Source organism: Orcinus orca, chromosome 4 (assembly GCF_937001465.1).
Source record: "Orcinus orca chromosome 4, mOrcOrc1.1, whole genome shotgun sequence".
Taxonomy (NCBI): domain Eukaryota; kingdom Metazoa; phylum Chordata; class Mammalia; order Artiodactyla; family Delphinidae; genus Orcinus; species Orcinus orca.
Window position 1 is genome coordinate 90,861,828 of NC_064562.1, and position 17,665 is coordinate 90,879,492.

Here is a 17,665-nt window from a genome sequence, read left to right on the forward strand (position 1 = left end):
GGACTTGCACAGATTGTACATCTAGCTTCTTCAGTAATTTTCCCATTGTCATCTGCGAGCCATACTTCATACTTCATGTGAAAGAGCAACGCAGGGATACCCTAAAACACATGCAGTTCTATAATACAGACCCACCTGCCATCAATAGTTTACCCCAGCTGCCGTCTGAAAGGCAAGCTGAATATGGCGTGGCAACCAAGGTAGATAAGTAGTAGCTCTGAGAAGACGTGCTGAAGTTCTGCCTAAAGAAGAAAGATTGATAGGATTGTGGACAGTCTGCAAAAATACTCTGATCGAGCATCTGAGATAAAGATATTCAAATACCAGTCTTCATCTCAAAAAGATAGGCCCTTATTGAGTTACTCATTCAATTAATATTTATTGAGAGCCTACTGTTCTAGGTGCTGAGGTGAACAGCAGCAGAGAAGTGTTAGCCTGGGAGTACCTTATAAAACTCTTGAGCCCAAGAGTTCATCATGGGCTCAGCCCATGTTCTGGTTCAACCATGTTCTGGTTGAGACTGAGGGCATAGACTGCCCTTATAACCTCTTGGCTGTGGATTAAGTGGTAACACCACAAGATCCTCTGGTCCAAAAATCCTTTGAGATTTCACTTTTTAGGTATTCCAGATATACTGGTTTTGATTAGAGAGGCCACCTATCCAGTAAGGGGTTGCTGTTAGTGGTAGTCCAGGTTCATGACAGTTCAGGACTTGATCTTCAGCCTTGCAGATCTGGAAGGTTTTTTTTTTTTTCTCCCACAAGCCTAAGGGTTAATGAGGCTCTAGGTAACTTATGATGACTAAGCTCATAAGAGACTGATGGATACTCTAGAATGGAAACTTGCTATTACAGTAGGGAAACTTTATTCCAGTGTCTGGAATACTTATGTCTCAAATCCAGGCCATCCCTTTCTAGTATTATGATTCCTGGCAATCTGAACTCATAAGGCATAGTGGAATCAGAACAAAGAATTTGGGGGGAATATGCCATCCAAGCATTGGGAAAGCTTTTTTCTTGCCCCACCTCTCTGAAACCAGAACACTTCTGACTTCCAGATTCTGTGTCACTCTTTAGAAGCGCTGAAATAAACACTGTGTCATTCTTATTCATATTCTTTTTTTTTAATTAATTAATTTATTTTTGGCTGCGTTGGGTCTTTGTTGCTATGCGTGGGCTTTCTCTAGTTGCGGCGAGCAGGGGCTACTCTTTCATTGCGGTGCGTGGGCTTCTCATTGCGGTGTCGTCTCTTGTTGCAGAGCATGGGCTCTAGGCACGTGGGCTTCAGTAGTTGTGGCACGGGGGCTCAGTAGTTGTGGCTCACGGGCTCTAGAGCGCAGGCTCAGTAGTTGTGGTGCAGGGACTTAGTTGCTCCGCGGCATGTGGGATCTTCCCGGACCAGGGCTCAAACCCGTGTCTCCTGCGTTGGCTGGCGGATTCTTAACCACTGCGCCACCAGGGAAGCCCATCATTCTTATTCTTTTTTTTTTTTTTTTAAAGATTTTTTCCATCATTCTTATTCTTTTTTTTTTTTACATCTTTATTGGAGTATAATTGCTTTACAATGGTGTGTTAGTTTCTGCTTTATAACAAAGTGAATCAGTTATACATATACATATGTTCCCATATCTCTTCCCTCTTGCGTCTCCCTCCTTCCCACCCTCCCTATCCCACCCCTCTAGGTGGTCACAAAGCACCGAGCTGATCTCCCTGTGCTATGTGGCTGCTTCCCACTAGCTATCTATTTTACGTTTGGTAGTGTATATATGTCCATGCCACTCTCTTGCTTTGTCACAGCTTACCCTTCCCCCTCCCCATATCCTCAAGTCCATTCTCTAGTAGGTCTGTGTCTTTATTCCTGTCTTACCCCTAGGTTCTTCATGACATTTTTTTTCTTAAATTCCATATATATGTGTTAGCATACGGTATTTGTCTTTCTCTTTCTGACTTACTTCACTCTGTATGACAGACTCTAGGTCCATCCACCTCATTACAAATAGCTCAATTTCGTTTCTTTTTTTTTTTTTTAACATCTTTATTGAGGTATAATTGCTTTACAATGGTGTGTTAGTTTCTGCTTTATAACAAAGTGAATCAGTCATACATAAACATATGTTCCCATATGTCTTCCCTCTTGCGTCTTCCTCCCTCCCACCCTCCCTATCCCACCCCTCCAGGCTGTCACATAGCACCGAGCCAATATCCCTGTGCCATGCGGCTGCTTCCCACTAGCTATCTACCTTACTACGTTTGTTAGTGTGTATATGCCCATGACTCTCTCTCGCCCTGTCACAGCTCACCCTTCCCCCTCCCCATAACCTCAAGTCCGTTCTCTAGGAGGTCTGCGTCTTTATTCCTGCTTTACCCCTAGGTTCTTCATGACATTTTTTTTCTTAAATTCCATATATATGTGTTAGCATACGGTATTTGTCTTTTTCTTTCTGACTTACTTCACTCTGTATGACAGACTCTAGGTCTATCTACCTCATTACAAATAGCTCAATTTCTTCTCTTTTTATGGCTGAGTAATATTCCATTGTATATATGTGCCACATCTTCTTTATCCATTCATCCGATGATGGACACTTAGGTTGTTTCCATCTCTGGGCTCTTGTAAATAGAGCTGCAATGAATATTTTGGTACATGACTCTTTTTGAATTATGGTTTTCTCAGGGTATATGCCCAGTAGTGGGATTGCTGGGTCATATGGTAGTTCTATTTGTAGTTTTTTAAGGAACCTCCATACTGTTCTCCATAGTGGCTGTACCAATTCACATTCACACCAGCAGTGCAAGAGTGTTCCCTTTTCTCCACACCCTCTCAGCATTTATTGTTTCTAGATTTTTTGATGATGGCCATTCTGACTGATGTGAGATGATATCTCATTGTAGTTTTGATTTGCATTTCTCTAATGATTAAAGATGTTGAACATTCTTTCATGTGTTTGTTGGCAGTCTGTATATCTTCTTTGGAGAAATGTCTATTTAGGTCTTCTGCCCATTTTTGGTTTGGGTTGTTTGTTTTTTTGTTATTGAGCTGCATGAGCTGCTTATAAATTTTGGAGATTAATCCTTTGTCAGTTGCTTCATTTACAAATGTTTTCTCCCATTCTGAGGGTTGTCTTTTGGTCTTGTTTATGGTTTCCTTTGCTGTGCAAAAGCTTTGAAGTTTCATTAGGTCCCATTTGTTTATTTTTGTTTTTATTTCCATTTCTCTAGGAGGTGGTTCAAAAAGGATCTTGCTGTGATTTATGTCATAGAGTGTTCTGCCTCTGTTTTCCTCTAAGAGTCATCATTCTTATTCTTAATGCCCCTTTTCCAGGCTCCAAGCTGATCATTCCCTTTGCCCCCTCCCCGTTTTTTTTCTTCAGTGGAGTTTATTAGATTTTAGCTAGTATATTAATGACTTGATTGTTATAGTTACTTTCAGCTGTGTTACCTTAAGTTATTAAATTATAGCCTCATGGATTTTTATGGTCATGCTTTCCTGAAAGGGGCATTCAAGACCCACTTCCAATTCATTCCCACCCTGAGACAGTTTTTACCTCTCACTACTTCTTAACACCCACGTTTTTGTGCAACTAGGCAGATCTCACTTCTTTGGACTCATTTCTTTCTTTTTTTTTTAAATTAATTTATTTTATTTTTGGCTGTGTTGGGTCTTCGTTGCTCTATGTGGGCTTTTCTCTAGTTGCGGCGAGTGGGGGCTACTCTTTGTTGTGGTGCGCAGGCTTCACTGGTTGCGGCGTGTGGGCTCAGTAGTTGTGGCTCACGGGCTCTAGAGTGCAGGCTCAGTAGTTGTGGCGCACGGGCTTAGTTGCTCTGTGGCATGTGGGATCTTTCCAGACCAGGGCTTGAACCCGTGTCCCGTGCATTGGCAGGCGGATTCTTAACCACTGTACCACCAGGGAAGCCCTGGACTCATTTCTGTATATAAGTCCTTATTTATTTCCTTCCTGTCATCTGGAATGCCGTCCCCACTTACCTTTCCTTTTAAATCCTACTGATTCTTTAGGTCAAGCTTAGATTTTACATTTACCTTGATATAGATACTTTCTTATTTTGATTTTTCCCTCCTCTGGACTTTAATCCTCACTTTGTCATTTAATTGATTATACTGCCTTGTGTAATTTAACCATGTTACCTGGATGCAACTAACTCCATTTTATCTTTTAAGTCAGTTTAAAACTCACCTTCTCAGAGAGTCCTTCTTTACCCTCACTAAAATAGTCCTTTCCCCATATACAGTCTTTCTCTTTTAGCTACATGTTTATTTCCTTTATGTGGAATTTACCACAACTGCCATTATTTTGTTTGTGTGCTTTCCTACTAGAATATAACTACGTAAAGGTAGGAGCTGTATCTGTCATGTTCACTATTGTATCTATAGTACATAGAACAATAGTGGCTGTTACATAGTGGGGTGTTTAATAAATATTTTTCAGTTGAATTATTTGCTGAATAAATTGTTAAGTACTTGAGTGTCAGGACCCATATTATTCTATGGCCAAATTCTCTGCTGTGCCCACACAGTAAATCCTTAAATTGGGAATATTAATTTTTCATGAATGAGAAGAAGGGAATAAGCCTGAAGCAAGTTGAAGCAATTTTTCTGAAACCAGATGCTAAGACTTTTCTGCTGTAGAGGTGGAGACGGCAGCAGTGAATGCTGGAGACAGATCTTTGGTAAGCCTGCTTCAGGCCAGCTGTCCCTCCCACAGGTGGGAGCTTTTCAGAACATCCGGCTCAGTCTTAACCACTTAGCAATCCCAGTGCAGTCTATCTCCCCATGCATTCTCCTCATGTATAGGGCACTTGAGGCCTGGAGAGTGTGAAGGGCAGAACTGAAAAGCAGAAGAAGGGTGAAGAAAGATATATGGTTGCTAAACGTAAATTTTTCTAGGCTCAGTGTTTTTGCTTAGGTGAATCTTGGAATACTGATAAAGAGGTTGCTTGTAGAAGCAAAGTAGAGGGTAGCAAAGTAGATGTGGATGGAGTAGGTGTGTGGCTTCTGAGTGTTTGCCTTGTTATAGAGATTTAATGAATTTTTTTTTTTTTTTTTTTTTTTTGGCCACACGGCCTGGCTTGTGGGATCTTAGTTTCTTGACCAGGTATCGAACCTGGGCCCGTGGCAGTGAAAGCGCCAAGTCTTAACCACTGGACCGCCAGGGAATTCCCCAGATTTAATGTTTGAATCATATGAATTATTACCTATTCAAAATAAAAATACATTTAAAATATTTCTTTGTATGTATATTGCTAAGAATATTTCTTTCTTTTGGGGAATCATTAGATTCCAAATTCTGTTCATATTTACTGGTTTACTAAAATTCCGTTTCTTTTAGGTTATTAAAAAGTCATTAGAGGGGGGCTTCCCTGGTGGCGCAGTGGTTGAGAGTCCGCCTGCCGATGCAGGGGACGCGGGTTCGTGCCCCGCCCCGAGAAGATCCCACATGCCGCGGAGCGGCTGGGCCCGTGAGCCATGGCCGCTGAGCCTGCGCGTCTGGAGCCTGTGCTCCGCAACGGGAGAGGCCACAACAGTGAGAGTCCTGCGTACCGCAGGGAATTTCCTGGTGGTCTAGTGATTAAGACTCGCTATTCCACTGCCGGTGGGGGTGGAGTGGGGATGGGATGGGGTGGGGTGGGGTGGGGAGGAGGGGCTGGTTTTCGACTCCTGATCTCGATCCCTGGTCGTGGACCTAGGATCCCACAAGCCATGTGGCCAAAAAAAAAAGTCATTAGAGATCAGACTCTATGAGTTGATATCTGCTAATCATAACTACTAAAGATCAATTTATAAGCCAGATTACTTGCTTATTAACACAGACCAGGATACTTGTTTGGGTTGTCAGCTCATTCTCTTCCAGTTGGGAACTCTTACCCAGAGAACCAACCAAGATTAGAGTGTTGTTTGATTAATACAGATTCAGACCAAAGGGAATTGGATCGTCTTAATTATGTGCTTTGTGTATCTTTCTTCATAATAGGGATATACTTGCCAGGCATTGTAATTAGATCAGCCTTCCAGAGTACCTTCTCTGATCCATGCAGGAATATACTAACAAATGCTTAAACTCTCTAGGACAAAAATTCTAAGAATCTTATCAGTTTGACCGTTCTCGTTCTCATTACTGAATAAACTGAAATTCTTACATATAACTCAGTCCCTTGTCATTTTGATTCGAGTGAATCAATTCACTGGTTTTTGAAAAACCCATCAAAATCTGTGTAACAGCTTTGGTAACTACAGAAATCACTTTCTTTTAACCATCTCCTGGTTTCTGATTAAAGTTGAAATAGAGTTTAAGATCATCGTCTGGTACCTAAAAATGAATTGCTGAAACCAAATTGTGCAGGGAACATAATCTCAGAGGCAAATTCTGGACTTAGGAGCTAATCTTAATATCTGTCATTTTAGTCTAAACCTGTTGTAAAGCTGACCTTTGTACACCAGCATTTAGTTAAGCAAGAATTGCACTGGTGTGTTCACCCTTGAATTTTCCGTCAGCAATCAAAGTTACCCTAGAGTGTTAGAAGATTAAGTAAGGTTTTATTTTGCTTCTTGACTTTCTATATTATTTCATTATAATCTTTGTGACACTTCTTTAGTAATATCAGTTACTATGATTTTTTCCATATTTCATGCTGGTACAGCTGAGAACAGGCTAGGTCATCCAATTGGAACATTATTTTTTTTATTATCATTGTCTTCATAATTCTTAATGAATGTGAATGTAAGAAATCTTTCCAGTATCTGTCACCTTGACAGTTTTTATAAAGGGTGATGAATGTGCAGTGTGATTTCTTTAAATTTTCTGTTCTCAATAGTTGGACGGTCTTACTGTTTCCCTTCTAGTACCATCATGTTTGAAATTAAGAAGATCTGCTGCATCGGTGCAGGCTATGTTGGAGGACCCACATGTAGTGTCATTGCTCATATGTGCCCTGAAATCAGGGTAACAGTTGTTGATGTCAATGAATCAAGAATCAATGCATGGAACTCTCCTACACTTCCTATTTATGAGGTAAACCATATTAAACAATGCTTTGTTCTTATGCTCTTTGTTTTCTTACTCTTTTTGCTAAGTAATTTACTTTTAATATAAAATTCTATGACTTCAACTGATAAGAAATTAAATGAAAAAACATAAATACACAATGTTATGGACATTACAATTATAATTATGTCAAATATGCCCAGAGAAAATGCCTAGAAAAAAGTATATTGAATATTAATAATGGTTATATTAGTGAAGTGAGATTATGGGTAATTTTCTTATCTTCTCTATTTTCTAATTTTGTTTGTTAGTATGGTTACCATATGGTAATAGTACAATTAAAAAGTGACATCTGGGGCTTCTCTGGTGGCGCAGTGGTCGAGAGTCCGCCTGCCGATGCAGGGGACACGGGTTTGTGCCCTGGTCCGGGAAGATCCCACGTGCCGCAGAGCAGCTGGTCCCGTGAGCCATGGCCGCTAAGCCTGCGCGTCTGGAGCCTGTGCTCCGCAATGGAGAGGCCACAGCAGTGAGAGGCCCGCGTACCGCAAAAAAAAAAAAAAAAAAAAAAGTGACATCTGTAAAAATTAAAAAACTGTGGATGTTTATAATATTAATTCATGTAAGTATTATATTTTTGGGTGATTGTATTTATATCAGGTAAACCTTGGATGAATAAATGGTGTCTTTCATATTCAGTGTTTAGTATCACAAATTTGTTTAAATTGGAATTTCAAAATTTCTGTGAATTTAGAGAACTCAGAGTTAGGAAAATATGCCTCTATTTTATTAAGCAGGGTTCCATTTTTAAAAATTTTCACTGTAAAATGAGTTCATGATATTATGCTTTTGACATACAGAGAAGCACTTGAAAATTTGAGGGTAACATTTTCTCTCTAACATTAATATATTCTTTTCTCTTTTTTTTCTGAAAACTTTTATTATTTATAAGACTCTTATCAACCATAGTCTTTAAGTGATCTTTAGAAGGGGAAGTCTCTGTAAGATAAATCTGCCTGCTATTTATAGGCCTATGAATAGAAATACATGAAAAAGTACCCATAGATTAGTAGCCACTTATCACAGATTTACCAATATCTGAATCAGACTTAGGATTAAAAAAAAAAAACCCTCTGTGTGTGTGGTAGCTTCTGTTTATGCTTTACCCTTTCTTCCTCTACCAGATTAACTTCCCATAATAGTTATTTAAATACCTCAGTGTCATAGCATTTCTTTTCCTGTTATATAAACATAACATTACTACTATATTAGGTCTTGGGGAATTTTTAAAAACATTTTAAAAAACATTTTGGAAAGATAACTTGATTAAGAGTTTTATAATTCTGATATCCATAAAAGGGCTACAAGTCATCTGAAACCTTGTGAGCCATATTTATATCCAGTCATTCAGTAATTAATTATGTCAGCAGTATACTCTGCTTTTCAAACACAAAATGTACCAGAATGGCTAAAATTATCACTACTGCTAATACCAAGTGCTGACAAGGATTTAGGGCAACTGGAATTTTATACACTGCTGGTCAGAGCGTAAATTGGTATAGCCGTTTTGCAAAACTGCAGCAGTATTTACTAAAGCTGAAAATATGCATATCTGACCCAGAAATTCCACCTGTAGGTGTATATCCAACAGAAAGGCATACATTTATGCGCCAAAAGACAGGTATTAACAGTGCAATTCATAATGACCCCAGATGGGAAACAACCTAGATGTTAATTAGCAATAGAATGGATACATAAATTGTAGTATAATCCTGCAGTAAAATACTATACTGTATTTAAAATCCATGGAACTACTTCTGCATGCAAGCATATGTTTAAATTCTCACAAAAGTAATGTGTTGTCAGACACAAAGTAGTCCATGCTATATAATCCCATTTGTATAAAGTTCAAATATAGGCAAACTAATTTCTGGTGATAGTATTCATCATGATGGCAGTTTGAGGGGTTGTAGAGACTAGGAGAGGGCATACTGCAGGCTCTGATTTACTGTTTAAGGTTTTTGGGGTTTTTTTTGGCCATGCTGTGCAGCTTGTGGGATCTCAGTTCCCCAGCCAGGGATTGAATCCAGGCCTTGGCAGTGAAAACCCAGAATTTTAACCACTAGCCAGCAGGGAACTCCCAGTTAATGTTCTTTTAATTCTTGTATGGATAATGGTTACACAAGTGTGTGCACGTGTGAAAATTGAGCTATACACTTTTCTATACTAAAATATATGCACTTTTCTATATTTTTGTTTTACTTCAATAAAAATTTTACATAAAAACAAAATAAAAAGGTTATCTTGAGCTAGAAAAAAGTATAAACTATAATATATTGGATTTAGACGTTTTTCTTGGAGAAAACAAAAAAATTAGTTGGCCAGGCACATTCCCTGGCCAGATTCTTATTATTAGTACTATTTCTATTATTTGAAATCTGAAACTCTTTTTCCTAAGACTTCAGTGCTTTAAATTAAAAATAGTGTGTTTGGACTTCCCTGGTGGCACAGTGGTTAAGGATCTGCCTGCCACTGCAGGGGACATGGGTTCGAGTCCTGATCCGGGAAGATCCCACATGCTGCGGAGCAACTAAGCCCGTGCGCCACACTACTGAGCCTGCGCTCTAGAGTCTGCGAGCCACAACTACTGAAGCCCTAATGCCACAACTACTGAGCCCATGTGCCACAACTACTGAAGCCCATGAGCCTAGAGCCCATGCTCCACAACAAGAGAAGCCACCACAATAAGAAGCCCGCGCACTGCAGCGAAGAGTACCCCCGCTCAAGGCAATTAGAGAAAGCCTGCACGCAGCAACAAAGACCCAACGTAGCCATAAATAAATAAATAAATGGGAAAAAAAATAAAAATAGTGTGTTCTACAGATATAGAAAACAAACCTGTGGCTACTAAAGGGGAGAGGGAAGGGAGGAGGGACAAATTAGGGGTAAGGGGTTAACAGGTACAAACTACTGTATATAAAATAGATAAGCAACAAGGATATACTGTATAGCACAGGGAATTTTACCCATCATCTTGTAATAACCTATAATGGAGTACAGTCTGCAAAAAATACTGAGTCACTATGCTATAGACCTGAAACTAACACAATGTTGTAAATCAACTATACTTCAATAAAAATAAATAAAACCCAAAAAACCCCAAATAAAAACAACAGTAAGCCACAAAAGAAGTGAGATGATCTGAATTTGCCATGTTATACTCTTGTTACTTTTTTATTTTTTTTATATTTTTGCGGTATGCGGGCCTCTCACTGTTGTGGTCTCTCCCATTGTGGAGCACAGGCTCCGGACGCGCAGGCTCAGCGGCCATGGCTCACGGGCCCAGCCGCTCCACAGTATGTGGGATCTTCCCGGACCGGGGCACGAACCTGCGACCCCTGCATCGGCAGGCGGACTCTCAACCACTGCGCCACCAGGGAAGCCCTCTTGTTACTTTTTTAAAAATTAAAAGTTAAATTCCTCCAAAAAAGAAAATAGTGTGTTCTACATTGATATTGAATCCAGTTGGGATATATAGTTATATTAAAAGAGCTAAGATCTAAGATGATTTTTTTTCCACATCTTACTTGTTTTTCTCAATAACCTAGCTTTTATAAACAAAGAAACAAAAGTATTTCTTGTTGTTTCACAGTTTTATTTCATGAATAAATTTTTTCTTCTTTAAATATCTTTAAATAGAATATAAAAGATTTCAAAGTCTAGCTAGCACTGTGCTCATTAGAGGCAACTTCTGAGTTCTCAGAACTCTAATGTCCCATAATTGTATTGGCTTTATTTAATGATTGTAATTATTTGGTCTTTAAAGTCTTATTTTTATCTCATTTTTAATCTGTCTACTCCACAAAATTAGATGATGACAACGGAAGCAGCTATTTTAGTTCTGCACTATTTAGTTGTAGCCTGCAAAGGAAATGGAATCTTTAAAAAAAAAAACAACCCAGCTCACTTTGGAGGTTAAAAATATGGCACTGCTACTTCAAAATTCTAGAAGGAATCTTTTTAACAAGTAGAATGATTTTCCTTTTAGCAAATGACTTTAGGCTTATAATTTTCATGTGTCTTTCTTACACATCAGTTGTTAAAAGACATCTGCTTAAGAAATTTATAAATCTGAAGAAAATAAATGATTTCTGTAGCGTGTATTTAAAAAGACAAAACAAAACAAAACTGTGTGTCCCAATTATCCATTTTCAAAGATACGTTAGGCCTTTGTTCCATTTTTTGTTTATTTTATGTTGTAAAACTAACTATTCCTGCACATTTCCTTGGCCATATAAGAGATGTAAAATGTTATGTGAAATGTCAAACAGGAAGAACTATAAAAGAAGAAAAACAAAGGGCAGGTTTAACCAGAATTCATGCTGCTTTCTGAATTCCTTTATTGAGTAGCTTCTAGATATTGTTACTACTTGTGATTTTATACTGATCTACCTTGGACAAGGCAAAGAAATATTTTTATTTCCAGAGAAACCTTAGATACCTTTGCAGTCAGCCTCCTCCTTAAATTTTTATTCTATTATGCATTAAAAAACACACAAACAAGGGACTTCCCTGGTGGCGCAGTGGTTAAGAATCCGCCTGCCAATGCAGGGGACACAGGTTCGAGCCCTGGTCTGGGAAGATCCCACATGCTGGGGAGCAACTAAGCCCATGCACCACAACTGCTGAGCCGGTGGAGCCTGTGAGCCACAACTACTGAAGGCCGCGTGCCACAACTACTAAAGCCCGTGCACCTAGAGCCCATGCTCCACAACAGGAGAAGCCACTGCAGTGAGAAGCCTGCACACCACAACAAAGAGTAGCCCCTGCTCGCTGTAACTAGAGAAAGCCAGCAAGCAGCAATGAAGATCCAATGCAGCCAAATAAATACATACATACATACATAAAATTTTAAAAAAATACACAACCAAGCAGATATTTGTTTTCAATGATATTATAAAAATCTATGGCATTGATTTTTCATTGTAAATACCAATTTTTCATATCAGAGAGTCTCTTTTGGTGACTACTGTTTAACTCCTGGTTACTGATAAAGAAAAGATAACTAATATGTAATCATAATATTTAATGAACTTTTGAGTACACACCCTCCTTGATAGTTGTTCCACCCTCACTCCATTCAGTCCGAAACTCACTAGACTAATTGGAGAAAATTTTTTTTGGCCTTACCCCGTGGCTTCTGGTATATGACCAAGGAATTCCCAAGATAAATATATAGAAGGAAAAATGATCAGACTTGATTGTTGATTCAAGAAGGATGAAGTAGAGGAAGGAATCTAGAATGATATTCAAGAATTCAGGGCTGGGGAATTCCCTGGCAGTCCAGTGGTTAGGACTTAGCACCTTCACTGCCATGGCCTGGGTTCAGACCCTGGTCAGGGAACTAAGATCCCACAAGCTGTGCAGCATGGCCAAAAAAAAAGAAATTCAGGGCTGAAGACGTAAACTTAAGATTATTCAGGAAGTTAAAAAAATAAATTATTCAGGCAGTAGTTAAAATCAGAGTAGTTGAGCTCTCCCAAGAAGAGCCTGTAGAGAGAACAGAGCGTGGGGTCAAAATGCTAATGTTTGATGAGGGATGGAGGAAGAAATGCCTTAGAGAAGCACTGAAGAGTAGTTCAGAGAAGGTGAACCAAAAACCAGAAGAGTTTTAGTAGTGCAGGCTCCATAAAGATGTATATGTTTTGATTATGAGTGATGAACACAGTGACCAGTACTTAGTAAGTGCTCAACAAATATCAGTATTTGCTGAATGAATGAGTAAGCTGTCAATTCTGCCAAACACAGGAGAAATAAGAACAGAGACATACTCATGAAATTCGGTATTATGGGGGCCATTGTAACTTTTACAAGAACAATTACAAAAGGTAGGAGATTGAAGTGAAAGAGTGTAGAAAATGAGTAAGACTCTTCTTTTAAAAGGTTTAATTAGCAGGAAATAAAGAGGGTGGTCACCGGAGAGGGACACAGGGTAAAAGCAGTGATTTTTTTTTTTAATTTATTTTTGGTTGCGTTGGGTCTTCGTTGCGGTGCGCCGGCTTCTCATTGTGGTGGCTTCTCTTGTTGTGGAGCACAGGCTCTAGGCGCACAGGCTCAGTAGTTGTGGCTTGTGGCTCTAGAGCGCAGGCTCAGTAGTTGTGGCACATGGGCATAGTTGCTCCATGGCATGTGGGATCTTCCCAGACCAGGGCTCAAACCCGTGTCCCCTGCATTGGGAGGCGGATTCTTAACCACTGTGCCACCAGAGAAGTGCAAAAGCAGTGATTTTTAAACATATTTTTTCCTATGGTTGATAAAGAATGAAGCATGTTAATAAACTAAGGTAGACAAATCACATAGAGAAGGAAAGGTCAAAAGTATAAGAAGAAAGGGGCTAATTGATGGAATAAAGTCTAGAAGAATAGCAAAGATGATGGGATCAAAAACACAAGAAGAGGAATTGGCCTTGAAAGCCTTTTTCTCAGACTGGAGGGAAGTAAACAAGGGTGGATGAAGATACTGATTTGTTGGTGGGAACAGGAAATAAAAGTGACTGAAACGTTGGTCACCTCAGTTGAAGGTGGGATGCCAGCTACTCTGAAGAAGATGTAGTGGAGGTTGGAGCAGTAATCTCAGAATGAGAGGACAAGTAAAAAGGTTACCAGGCTACATTGAAAAAACCCAGCTAAATGTACTTAGGGTCCATGAATTTATGTGTTCATTGTGGTTCTTTCTAGTCTTACAGGCTTATATTTTATGGGTCAAAACTATGTTAATAAAAAAGTAGTCATTTTTACCACCTGAGAAGTAAATAGTAATGACTATCAGATGAAATATGGTAATAAGATATTCAAGGTTTTACTCAGGGAACAGCATAATAGAAACTCTTAATATTTAACAATGAAGGGAATTCCCTGGTGGTCCACTGGTTAGGACTCCACACTTTCACTGCCAAGGGCACGGGTTCAATCCCTGGTTGGGGAACTAAGATCCCACAATCTGCACAGTGTGGCCAAAAATACCCAAACAAACCAAAAAACCAATGGAAACATTCTGTTTTGTGTTGCCATATTTATTGAATAGTCATTGCTTTTTTGTTAACTTTGTTCATTAAAAAAACAATGTAAAAACTACTTCTAAAAAGCCAAAATGGATAATTTGCTTTGCTTTTTCTGAGTAAAATGAAAGCTAATTTTATCCTTTGAAAGGATTTTTCTTCCATAAAAAGTGCCATATAAATTCTAAATACTAGTTATGAAAATTACATAATGAATCTAATAAGAGGTAGAACCTATATTATCAACTGCTTCTGCATCCAGTTTGGATATCTACAAATATCCCATTGATTTTAACGGAATAATGTAGTTGTTCATTTTGAGGTCTTATTAAGACTTAGTATAAATTCTGCGTTGCTCTGATTTTAGGTTACTTTAATTTAAATGTTAGGAGATTATATAGGATTGAATTAAATCTTCTCTGTAAAATTCCAACTCCATAACCTTTTACTCTTATTTTCTAGAACCTAGTCAAAATAACTAAGGAACCAGTTGCCATAATTAGTGACACTATATTCATGGTGCAGTGGTTCATATATTTTGCTGGTCCTGTTATACATTTTAGCCAAACTAATAGAAATTTTGAATTTTCATTTTACACTTTCTCTGATTGCTTATGTTAAAAGTCCACAGAACCATGAAGAAAAGCGAATTACCTCTGGATATAATTCTAGACCTATGCCCCTGAATTGACTTTTTACTTTACTATATAGTTTTCTATACATCCATAATATTTTGGATATTATTTGAACCTTCTCTCCCAGGAGAGAAAAAGGTCTGTTTTGCTTTGGTTTTTAAGAATTCTTAAACATGTCCTTTCCCTTCATGGTTTATTTGAATCAGAATCCAAGTAAGAGCCATATATTGCAATAGATTTGTATCACTTAAGTGTCTTTTAAGATCACTCTATACATATATATAATATATATATATTATATATAAAAATATATAATATATATTATATATATATATATTTTTTGCCTCACTGCACAACATGTGGGATCTTAGTTCCCTGACCAGGGATCAAACCTGTGCCCCCTGCAGTGGAAGCACAGAGTCCTAACCGCTGGACCTCCAGGAAATTCCCTAAGACCACAATTTTTTTTTTTTAATTTATTTATTTGGTCGTGTCGGGTCTTAGTTGCAACACGTGGGCTCCATAGTTGTGGCTCCAGGGCTTCTTAGTTGTGTCTCACTGGCGCCTTAGTTGCGGCATGCAAACTTTTAGTTGCGGCATGCATGTGGGATCTAGTTCCCTGACCAGGGATTGAACCCAAGCCCCCCGCATTGAGAGCGTGGAGTCGTATCCACTGTGCCACCAGGGAAGTCCCAAGACCACAGTATTTTAATCTCTCTTTGTTTTTCTCTTCAGTTTGTTTATTGAAGAAACCAGGTTGTTTATCCTGTAGATAAACAGACTTTGCTGATTGGACCGGTCTTATCAGATTTAGACCTGATTTTTTTGGGGGGTGGAGGCAAGAATACTTGTTAGGTGGTGTTGTACAGCTCAAAATTCTTAATTATATCTCCTGTTAAATTGTATGGGAAAAGTAACAAATTTTTTAATAGAAGTGTTTCTTATAATGGGACTTAGAAAAAATATATATTTATGTGTAAAGACTGTTTCACAACCACTCTGAATGGCCTGTATTCTATGGCCTGAATTCTTGGGAGTAAAAACCTGTATTCTAGTGACAATGCAAAATCAAATGTTTGCTTGAAACCACAAAGACTTTTGACTTTTCTGATGATTGTGTTGATACTTGGAGTTAATTGTTAACTCTTATGAAGAAGTCCAGAACATGGTAAAGAATGACATGCATTAAATTAATCTGCTGCTTTAATTGTGGCAAGTTCAGGTTTGCTTTATTTGTTACATAATGTACACCTGATGGCCTTTGGTACCAGTATAATCTTTGATTTTTCTACAGAGGTGTTATTTGAGAGCAAATCTAGACCTTTAAATTACACATGACCTTCCCCTTAATGAATGTAAGTCATATGGGTTATCTCATATGACTGGTAAAATGTATGTACAACTTCTTTTCTTTTTTCTTTTTAGCCAGGACTAAAAGAAGTGGTAGAATCCTGTCGAGGAAAAAATCTATTTTTTTCTACCAATATTGATGATGCCATTAAAGAAGCTGATCTTGTATTTATTTCTGTAAGTATTTTCCTTTGCTGTGTGAGTTTTTATGTATTCTTGTCTATATAGAAGTTTCGCTGTATTTTAATAGTAAAGCCATTGGTATTAAGCCACCGCATTACTTAGTACAGAGTTGTCCAATTGAATTTTGATTATCACTAACTTTATCCAACACTTCACCAAACTCTATAATCATCTGATCATTTCAGATCATTGAACAAATAAGTTCAGAGAAAGTTTCTAATATGAGATCTAGAATTAGGAAGTGCTGGTAACATGTGAGCATGTGTGAGCACATATGGTGATAGTATATGTATTTCATCATTTCTTATTTCCACTGCGTGGTGGAAGTGAGATAAAAAGAATCAGGTAAAGTTTGCTGCAAACTTACAGGCATCTCCTATTTAGATGAGTTTATGTTCCAAAAGTCATTTTAACTTAATTATTTAGAACTTGGCATATGTTTGTTAGGTTATTAGGCTAGTCCACAGACACCTTCAGCTCATAATAGGGCTTAACTGTTTTACCTTTGTAATGAAACAAGTAGAATGAATGCTTGGGAATACCCTCTGATAATTCAATATTTGAACCAAGGTAACTTTTTTCTTGCTGTCCTGGTAACCATCTACTCAAATATTCTGTGTGTGATGGTATAGTTATCACCAATTGGTGGCTGAGCTAAGGTGTTATATGACTCAAGACCTGTACAGCCTTAAGGAATAAAGGGAAAGCCAGTGGTGTGAGCTTTGACTGGGTTCCATGAGATAAACACCATGGGGTCCATAGAGCAGAGATGATGTTGAATTGATTGTGTATTGAGACAAAAGCAGTACTGTGAAGAAATAGGAACTCCAGAAGAAAGTAGTAATGAAACCCTTGGTAAAACTGTGTTACGAATTCAGTCTCTCTTTTTAAAAATTACTTCAGAGAAAATTGGTGCCACTTCTATGACTCATCTACCCAATCTTCTACTTAAGCTTGCAGGAGGTTAGGGTAGAGGCATAGAAAAGGAGAAATTATTTTGGAGTAGCTAGATGCTTGGAGAAAATCAAGAAGTTACCTTAATCCAACATTTGGATAACCATAGCCTGGAATAGGAATAGGGGACTTTTCTATACGAAAAAAATTTTTTTAAGTATCTATTCTTAAGGCAATAGAGTTCACCTTAGTGTGGTCTGGCACAGATAGCTGATTTTACGCTTGCTTCTCTGCCGATCTAGCCTGAGCTGCCTTAAATCTTTCCAAGCTATTACTTTGTGTGCCTGTTAGGGTAATTTATTGTAGTGTAACTCCTACCTAGTTCCCATTATTTTCTGCATCAGTTTTTTTTTTTTTTTTAATGTGCTTGTTGTGTACTTTTCATTGTGGAAAACACCAAACATACAAAAAATGAAACCAACAATATAGTGAACCCCATTGTCAACAGTTTTCATGGCTGATCTTGATTTATTTACTACTTCTCTCCCTTTC

General features: G+C 38.3%; 1 protein-coding gene across 4 annotated transcripts in view; it reads left to right on the forward strand.

Annotated features, from left to right (window-relative positions):
* UGDH (UDP-glucose 6-dehydrogenase) overlaps positions 1-17,665 on the forward strand; it is a 53,858-nt gene that overhangs the window by 2,341 nt on the left and 33,852 nt on the right. For all 4 annotated transcript variants that reach the window (XR_007476830.1, XR_007476829.1, XM_004266245.4 and 1 more), the window contains 2 exons: positions 6,856-7,024; positions 16,112-16,213. Coding sequence is in view for 2 of the 4 variants with exons in the window: in XM_004266245.4 (XP_004266293.2) it covers positions 6,856-7,024; positions 16,112-16,213 (271 nt within the window). In the remaining 2 variants the exon portion in view is untranslated. The remainder of the gene's footprint in view (positions 1-6,855; positions 7,025-16,111; positions 16,214-17,665) is intronic.